This window comes from Geospiza fortis, unplaced genomic scaffold, assembly GCF_000277835.1.
Source record: "Geospiza fortis unplaced genomic scaffold, GeoFor_1.0 scaffold7, whole genome shotgun sequence".
Lineage (NCBI taxonomy): Eukaryota > Metazoa > Chordata > Aves > Passeriformes > Thraupidae > Geospiza > Geospiza fortis.
The window spans coordinates 12,431-22,691 of NW_005054344.1; the positions used below are offsets into that span (position 1 = coordinate 12,431).

Below are 10,261 nucleotides of genomic sequence, written 5' to 3' on the forward strand. Positions count from 1 at the left end.
TACACAGCAATCTCGACTTCCCTGTTTTATTAAAAAAAGGTGTCAAAATTGCGGGCTAGATCAGAAACAAAATGCCTTTAAACTTACTAATTACATTTCAGTGTCCTTTCACATGACAAAAGAAGTGGGCATATATTGAAGAGGTGTCTGAGAAGACAATGCTTAGCAAAATAGCTAGTTTCCAACACAAAAAGAGTGAAAGGGCCAAGATAAGAATCATAAGTTTTTTCTCAGATAACATTATTGGGAAACCCAAAAATAAGGAAGCCACATGCTTCAACTAGCTGACAGACCTCCAACACAAATGACTGGCAAAATAACCCATAAAGTTTGAGTTTGGAGAAGATTAATGAATCATGATCTCATTGGAGTAAGATGAAATATTTGCTCCAAAACCCAACTCCAGGTGCACACATAATCCTACATCTAAAGGCACAACACTTTATGATCGAGCACATCAGAGGCCAAGAGGAAGCTGTGTTCAACTCCAACAGTTTGAGGCCCCCAGATCCAGTTTGATGGGTCACAGCACTAGACCTGAAGACTGCTAAGAAAGGAAGCACAGCTAAAGCCACTGCAGCTAAAGTGTATTTATTTCTAACATGTTCTCCCACCTTAAGTACTTTTTAGACACATCTCCATTTCACAAATAAAATTATGCAGATTTTGTTATACAAAAGCCACAGAAATGGTACAGAAGACATTTCAAAAATAACCATGATCCCACACATATTGTTTACAACAATAAAGTTACAGTGAAATGCTCAAAAGGTTTACATCCGTGTCAACAGGAATTTAACAAGTAAAGTAATTCTAAGTCTGGCTCTTTGGGAATAGGAGGCTGATCTTGTTAACATTAATCATCTGGCATTAGATACATCTTAAAATTACGTGTTTCTGAAAATCTGCATAAATCAACTGATATAAAAACCTGACATTTATAATATGCAATCTCATGAAACTTCAATATACCATTTTTCAAAGTAAAAATAGTGGGACAGCAGTACATAAAGCCAGGTTTTCCAAAGCACTGCTGTGTCTTAACTAAACAACCAGTGAGACAACTTTCTTTTCAACACAAAAAAACCCCAGTCTAAAAAACGTGACATCTTTTTTTTAAAGTGCATTAATTATCTGAACAGTGCACTGATGCTTTTAACAATCTTAAATACAAAAATGCAGAGAACCATTATAATTTTCGAAGTTTACAATAACTGACACCTAGAATTAAATCACTACACTTTAGGTTCAGGTATATATCTTCCTCTGTGTACATTCTGTAAAACACAATGGAAACCTGGTCCTGGTTGGTCATTGCTTTTGTAGCTTACAAAAAATTAGAAAATTATGTAAAAAATATGGACTATGGACTTATTTTTTTGCCAGCTGAAGTCAAAGGAATCATTGGATTTAATGATTCCTTAGACACTGAAACACACTCATCCATGAAGAAACCCAATCAAAATTAACAAAAAATCATACTGCATCTTAATTTCAAATAAGTACATTTGGTGATAGGTGTCTCAGAACTTAATTCTGGAAGAAGACCATATTTTCTGGCACAGTAACTATTACTTTTGAAACTGTAAGGGATTTGCAAGTGTACTGGCCACATACAAGGCTAAAGAAGAGACAGTGTCCATCTCCCATTGGAAAGGCAGAATGATGACTACAAAACCAATGATATGGAAGTAATAAAGGCTTTAAATTGCAGCCAAAACTACAAGCAACCAACAGGTTTGGAAATGTGTGAACCACCTCTACAAAAACTGCAATGAGGTAAGGAAATGGATACACTGGAGACCAGACAGAGAAAGACTGGATAAACAGTAATGCCTTCATCTTCTTGGGTTCAGGATCAGATGTGATGATGTGGCATTAGGATAGTGGGTTTTGTTTTTGTCACTTACAGCACTTCAGATCTTTATTTATCTATACATCAGAGTCTCTTGCTATATGTTCCAGTATAGTATAAAACTTGAAAATACTAGTTGCATATCTTTACTTATTTTTCTAGATTTTATCTAATTGTGATGTTAAATAAAATACTCAACAGTTAAAGCTTACTTAGAATGTTGTTCAATCTCAAACTCTACTTAGCAGCAACACCAGTACTGAAAGACTACCATCTATTCAAGGCAGAACGACCACCATGTGGGAAAATGAGACAACATTAGGATAAGGACATTTATGGTGCAGCTTTGGTGTTCAGTTGGTTGCATCATCTCTTCTCAGAGGAATTACTTGAAGGGCTTTGGCTATCCTCTCTCCAATAGCTCGACTACTTGCTGCGATTATTCTTCGAGACATCAAATCAAATGGTCCACCTAGAAAGCAAAGCAAACAAAGCAACCATTGTATATATAAATAAAATTAAAAGTTGGTATGAAAATAAGCACTGAAAAAATTGAGTATAAATCATACATTATCATTTAGGACCAAATTTTTCCTCTGGACAAAAATGCATTTAACACAATAGGAATCTCATATGAGCGAGCTGCATTTAAATTCTCTTCAATGTATGTTTACTGTCTTTTTTCACTTTTCCAGGAGTCCAGCCAAGGGAGTAAAGGTTGTCATCTTGCTTAAGAACATACAATTCACCTGTTCCTCATCTATTAACGGGTTGGGAACTGCTCAGCAGTGGTAGCTTGGAAAGAGGACTGAAAAGAACTTGCCTTCTCATTTCAGCTACATTTTACTCTCTATTAGCCATTTAAAAGGACAAGAGAGTACTATGCAGGCCCATGTATTTACCTGTTACATCCAGCAGTACTCCACCAGCTTCAGTAATAATGATTCCAGCTCCTGCCATATCCCAGCAGTGAATCCCCATTTCGTAATAGGCATCAGCTCCACCCGTTGCCACAAGGCACATGTTTACAGCTGCTGTACCAACAGCTCTAATCCTAAAGGAGACACAAGATGTTGTTTTAACTGAGAAGTTTGCAAAAAAGTTACAGTGTCTGTAACAGAAAATACAGAGAACACAGAAATGTCATGATGGAAGCAAACTGAACTAGAGCAAGCATCATGAAGTGCTGCAGTGAAACATGAAAAATGGAAATGAAGTGTTACTTGAAGAGTTTTCAAAATGCAGTGAATTTCTAGAAATTACATGTACAAATTTTGTTAATAAATTTTTGTTTAAACACATCTTAAATTATTTCTTAAACTAAAATATATTCTAGAAGATAATTTTCCATAAAACAGTAATAGTCTATTCTGCTCTTTGAACACTATACACTTTTCAGTGCTGGAAACTTTTTTTTCAGTTTCTCTGGTGATGCTCAGTAAACATCTCTGACTTTCCAAACCCTCTAACAGTAATCATAAAAACTAAATTACACAGCATAAATTTGGTCTGGATAATTTTACCAAACCCTTGTGTCACAAATTCCAGTTTCTTCTGGAAACTTAAGGCATTTCATTTGTAAACAATAGTTTGAGACTGAAGTTGATTAAAGTTGCTTCTTGCATTAGTTTAGCTGCTATCAGTTACAATTTAATGTACAGTTTACTGTTAAGAGAAATAATTGCAGTTTTTTGTACAAGTCACACTTACTTGCTATGTTGAACTCACAACACATCTAAAATGTGTTTCCTACTTACATCTTAGCATAAATTCTTTAACATCATCAGAAGACTTTTTAAAAGTAGGAAAAAACCTACATGTTAAGTGTCAAAACAAGAATCCTGAGAATCTCAGCATAAAACTTGTTAGATCAGAAACACAGATATGGTTGAGTAATGAAAAACTGTCTACTGAAAACACCTTTATACAAGATGGTTTAAGGAAATGTAGACTGGCTTATCTGGAGGAGAAAAAGCAGGGAATGCAACCAAAATAGGAGTTTATGGACAATTTAAACTACTCAGACAGATTAAAACTGTATGGTTTTGAAAGAGGAAAGGGAGATCTACTTTTGTCTTATATATATATATATATAAACAATTTTCATTACTATAAGGAAAGGAAATTAAGAAATGTCATATAGCTTCTGTTCATCCAGTTTTATCTAGGGGGAAAAAAAAGCACAAAATTGTAATTAATTTTTTAACTAGTAAATACAACACTTTGTAGTCCTGCAAGCCCAAACATGCTTTGCTTCTCAACACTGATTGTTAGGGTTCTCTTCTGCATGTATCAGCTTGAAAAAGTGAAACAGAGTTTCTCTGTGGCAGCTACTACAGAGAAACATTTAAATCATATTTAAGGTGTCAAATACAATGCATCCAAAGCTTTCTAAAAATTACTGTATTTACAATATTAACCACTGTCAGTATATTTAAATATTTATAAAAATAGGAAGTATCTTACCCATGAATAGGAATACTGAGAAGTCTTTCCATATTAGAAAGAATAATTTTTATAGCCTCTGGATCACGATTTGACCCCAATTCTGTCACTAAAAGGGATTTCGTAATATCTGGAAAAGAAACAAAACTTAAATAGTCACAGTAACTAGCAGAGTTTACTTCACTGCTTTCTTACAAGACTGAATAAAAGTATGAGGTATCCTAATAAAAGAGTACATATATCAAACATATAAAAAACTATTATTATTTGGAAAATTGCAGGGAAAAAACCACAATGAAAGAAGCATGATCTGCTCCAACTGTGCATATACATTAACCGATGCCAGTACTAAATAGAATTCTATTGCTATAAAAATTAAAACAGTCTTAAGATACTTGAAGACGTCATTTGAAGCATGGATTTTACTTGATGTAGGGTTGTAAGCATAGAAGAGTGGTACTGACTTAAACCAACCTGGGAAAAGCTGAATTGTTTGGCAGATTTGTTTCACTCTAAAGAAAAATCTCAAACAGATTGCAGACACACAGGGAATTAAAGACAAAGAAACAAACTAACAAAACTACAATACATGGGAAATAAAATCTTCTGTTGTTGAGTGCTGATTTTGCACAGATCACATCATATGCATCAAAAATAACATAAAAAGTGTTTCTCAAAACTAAATAGCCCATGGTCAAAGAAAGTCTTGCAAAACAAAACTATGAGCTAAAAAATACCAATATACCCAGGTCCCAAATTTCTCCTGTCTCACTTGCAATCTGGCAATTACCAGAAAGAAGCTACTCAGTTCAGCTTACCTTCTTGGCCTGATACTTGCAGTTTCTGACCATTGCAAAATGCACCTTTTCCTTTTCTGGCAGTATACATCTTGTCTTCTATACAACTATATACAATTCCAAACTCTATCTGCAAGAAAAAGGAAAAATACCTTGTAGGGTTTTTCCTTTTATTCCTATTTCCTGTGAAATAGGAAATTACAGAACTTAGTTGTAAGTAGAAGCAAGCAATTAATTTGAATTTGATTAGATATTAAGTAATAAAAAGTTTACCTTTTTGTTTACAACAAAGCCAATTGAAACTGCCACAAATGGAAACCTACAAAACAAAACATTTCACTAATTTATAGTAGATCCTAAATTTCTTTTATTACCATCCTTACACTTAAAAACACGGTGTTCAGTTAAATGTAATGTATATTTCAAAAACAAACTTGGACTATACAGAACCGAGTTTTCTGCAATTTGCACAATTTAGCTGACAATAGAGCCAACAACATCGATTTATCATTTGAAGCACAAACTTTTCTACCCACTGGGGCTGCCATTTCTGTTACAGCTGTTCCTAGCCTAGGGACTGTTTTTTACAGCCAAAGAATGCAAACAAGCCTCTATGCTACCAACCTTTGTCAGAGGGAACAAGCTGGACAAAATGGTCCCATAGAAAGAACCAAGTTACCTCTCCCACCACCTCCCCTTTCCTCACCAAAGTCATGAAAAAGAGAGATATTGAAGAATCCAGGAAGAGTGAAGACAGTGGGACTATGTAAGACATGGTGGATTGCAACTCAGTCTAAGTTCAAAACTATCAACCAATTAATTAATTAATTTTTACCTTTTTTTCAATTCCTAGACATTTGCTTTTATTCCTTCTGCAAAAATACCAACTTTTAAGCCTGTCAATTCATCAGAATCGGTTATTTTCCTATAACTTTATGAACATGTTATTCAGCAGGATTCAGAGTGTTTGAAAGCCATTGTGCACATAGCAGCACATTCATTTTAAAACTGAAATCAAGCAGACTCAGAAAAACTCACTGGAGCCAAAATCTATCACATTTCAAAGATGTAATTAATAGGCTATCAGCGTTACTCTGCAAGTCCCCTCCTCATCTTGGTGTGAAATACCTTTGATAACTGCTGGTGATGATAGCCTGCTTTCTTTCATAGTTGGGGCTCCTAGACCTCAATGGATTTGAAATTTCTTAGAAATCAGCACCTGAAGCTGTTATTTCCTTTCTGAAGATGCTGCAACTTCTTATTCTGCATCCTGTTCCTGTTGAAATCTGCCCATCTATCTTTGAAATCCATGCCAAAGGCTGCTGACCATGCTATATAATACAGCCCTCGAATGGAACAAGTGATGTAGGTGACAAAGCAAGACTATTACAACACTATCAGGAATATTAACAAGTTTGTAGTATCCCTTTTAAAACCGTTTAAAAAATAAAAACAACCTTACTTTCATGGAACTGAAGAAAAAGGGTAATCAGCTGAGGTTGCTAACATAAAAAAATGAAAGGTGGACCTGTGTACAAAGTTGGTAGTTCCATCAATAGGGTCTATAATCCACGTGGGGTTATCTGTCAGAATGCTGCCCTCTCCAGCTGCAACAGATTCTTCGCCGATAAAGCTACAGTAGAAACACATTTAAAGCCAGAAAATGTTTAAAATGTCTGAATTACGACATTGTCCTTGACGCTGAAATTCTTAAAAGTGAGATGAAGCTTTGAGTATCACCAGTGATCACATGCAAAAAAATGAGAAATACAGTATTTATCCAGAAAGCACCAACCATCTCTGACCAAGCTCACATGAATATTTATAATGTCAAGGATAAGCACAATATGCAGGGAAAAGAATTTTGTTTCAACACAGAAATAATACCAGAATTTAGCATTCAGAACATTGATGTTTTCATAACTTGTTTCCAGTAACAGCATCATGAAATTTTGTTCAAAATACCTATAGATATTTACGCCTTTCAGCTTATTTGTGCTATACAACATTATTCTGCAGTTCGTGTTTTCAGTGAAGAACACCTCTGTGGTCTTACATACTTTGTTAGAACACTGCAGCAACTGTTAAATTTGAAAACTGATTTCACCCCAAATATGACAGAAAGTTGTTAGTCTCAAAAGTTTAGTTTTACAAGTATGACAAAATGGTAACATGATAAAGGGATGAAATTCAAACTAGAGCTCCTGAAGAAGATGGGTGAGTGCATGCTCAGCCACAGTACTAAACCACAGGACACAGCAACCCAAATTCCACAAGTTTTGCTGCTCAGGAAAGTGTTTTAGACTGCAAAATTATTAGAATGAGTCTAAGTGGGAGGGATTCTCTTTGAGGCCTTTTGTAGGTTGTCACAATTTATCACACATTACTCAACCTATGAAAAGTTTGCAGCAAACACACTTTCCTCCAAAACCACGTAAAATAACTACGGTGAGGAAACAGATGAGGGCTCTTTAATATTGACTGGGAGTTTTATGATTAACTACAGAAGTGAGGATGACTAATCAGAGGGAAACAGCATGTTTCCAAAAAGCAGCAGACCTTCAGAAAAACGAGACTGAATATAGGTGGATGAGTAATTCACTAGAAGTTCAGTACCATTATGTCTAATGTGACATTGGTTACCTAAAATAAAAAGAAGCTAAAATATTCTGAAATGCTTATCAGTGTCACAGAAACTGTTATTTCAAGGTCATTCCACAAAGTCTGTATGCTTACACTAATTTGGTTACTGAACTTTTGCACCACCTCAGTTGTTCCAGTTCTATATAGACTTCTTGCATTTCACACACAAGGCTACAATAACAAAATCTCCAAAAAATGAAAGAAAAAAATAGCCAACTGACTTTAAGGAAACTATTAAACTTGAGCCATTACGTCAAAATGCTGAAGACAGACCCATGGAAGCAAAATACAGATTACCCTTCAAGAGTACATTTTTCAGGGGGTGGGGGACAGGGGTATAGAGAGGGAGGGAAGAAGGGGAAAAAAGGGGAAGAGCAATTAGGAAAACCAGTACTTTGTATGACAGTCTTTCTGTTATGCAGAAGAAGAAGACCCTGTCTTCATTTAAGGATATTTTTTGTTGTAAAACTATGAGATCTGCCAAAGGCACACTCAGTTCCACAGGACCCATCCAACACATGCAGCAAAGGCACACTAGTTTCAAAAGCAGACAAGAAATTTGGTTTCCAGGTCTCCTGGGGCCACCTTAGACTTTGCAACACAATAACCAAGAAGTTTGTCAAGTGGAAGCGACCTTCAGCCTAAGTTTTGCTCATGTCAGTAGCCCTGGGGGTATCTCATTTTGTTACTACATCCCTGGGCAAAACTTCAACCCACTATTACCCTAAAATACTTAATTTATTGAAGGTAATGCTACAACTTGCCAGCACGCCAGTTGTAATCAACTTTACCAAGCAGAATCATAAACTTTCCATTTTTCTTCTGTCAAAAGCATACAACAAGCCATACCTGTGAGAAGGATACTTTTCTTTTATCAAAGAAATAAGGAAGTTTTCTACTTTTTGATCAGTTTCTGTCACTAGATCCACAGGTGAACTTTTAGTCATGACAGATATTTCTTCTTTGAGTGCTCCACGGATTATCTGTTGAAACAAAAGCAAATAGAAAGAAAAATATCTTTCACTGTTAACAATATGGAAAATATCAAGTTTTCAAAAAAACTTAACATAATTTTTACAGTCATTTTCTGTACTGCACACACAAAACACAAGCAGTGACATAACTTAGATTTACCTGCAGGAGCTGGGACTTAGATCTCTCGTCCCTACTCAGTATAAAGCTTAACATGGCTTTAAATCTAACTACAAATTGAAGATCTCCAGGTAGATGAAAATAGAGTCCATTTTGTAAAGACAAGTTTTAGATTTGCAAATTTAAATATCAGATTTGAATAAACACCTATCACTGTGGTCAAGTCAGGTATTTTTAGCTAGACCCTGCATTTATGATTTTAAAACTATCACTTCCAGCTTAAGCAAGAACCCATGCCTCACAGCCCACAGAATTATTTTACTGTAACTCAGAAAGATTTTCTGAGGGAAGACTTTACTTAATGAGGCGTTGCAGAGACAATGTTCCACAGACTTTGCAGGTCCAGGGGAGAGAATTATTACATGTGCCATCTTGACTGGCTGCCACAGCCTTCAAATGTACTAACAAGAACTACTAAGAACCAAAACATTTGGTAACCACTTGTGCTGAGGCTTTGCCAAGATGTACAAACTTTTTCTTGTTCTAAGCCATCCTAAACCTCATATGGCAAAACATCACTACTGTAAGGGATGGTTCTTATTTACAGAAGCAAAGCAGTCTCCATGAAGAGAAACAAACATAGATTGGTTTGGGTTGGAATGAGCTTAGAAGACCATCTAGCTCCAGCTCTCCTGCCATGGGCAGGGACACCTCTCACTAGACTTAGAGCTCCGTCCAAACTGGCCATGGACACTTCCAAGGATAGAGGGAACACAATATGGTATTGAGTGCCATCAAAGAGCCTCAGTACAAAGCTGACTGAGGTGTTCCCAAGAAAAAACTATCACCAGCTTTCACGTGGTAAAATAATACCGCAGACAGGAGTAGTTTAAGGGTGAAAATCGAGATGCTCTTTGTTTACCACAATTCTGAATTTTATTGTTAAATCAAACTCAAGGAACAGAAGTTATTCCTTAGTCTTTAATCGGACTCCAAGGCAAGGAAAAGTGCAAAGTTGTTTTCTTAAGTTAACAGATTTCCAAGCATAAAAGACACTCTAATCTTGTACTTGAACATCACAAACTATTCTGCCCATTTAAGTTTTTGACAAAACACTACCCAAAAGAAATTCCAATATCAACCTCCTTCAAAAGCTCTACACATATTAGACTCAATAAATCACCTTATTATTTATAAAGAGCTTATACATACCTCCCCAGCTTTCCTTGCTAAACCAACTGCATAATCCATACATTCTTGCCAGGGATCTGCCATCTTTCCCGAGATAAAGAGCCTAGCAAAAGGAAAGATTAATGCCAAAAATTATTATGGCTTGTTTTCTTCCTTTTTTTTTTTTAATTTTTACAAATTCGAAGTTGTTTCCTTCACCTGGTTGAAGTACCGCTCAGAGGAGGAAACAGGCAGAGGG

General features: G+C 35.8%; 1 protein-coding gene across 1 annotated transcript; it reads right to left on the minus strand.

Moving 5' to 3' along the window:
• Positions 1–575: 575 nt before the first annotated feature.
• IMPA1 (inositol monophosphatase 1) lies at positions 576–10,253 on the minus strand. Its single transcript, XM_031058520.1, has 9 exons — positions 10,222–10,253; positions 10,045–10,126; positions 8,590–8,723; positions 6,626–6,730; positions 5,371–5,416; positions 5,119–5,227; positions 4,322–4,430; positions 2,758–2,909; positions 576–2,327 (listed from the first exon to the last, which is right to left on the minus strand). The coding sequence occupies exons 2-9, from the start codon at positions 10,105–10,107 to the stop codon at positions 2,209–2,211; spliced, it is 837 nt and encodes a 278-aa protein (XP_030914380.1). The 5' UTR covers positions 10,108–10,126; positions 10,222–10,253; the 3' UTR covers positions 576–2,208.
• Between the last annotated feature and the right edge of the window lie 8 nt (positions 10,254–10,261).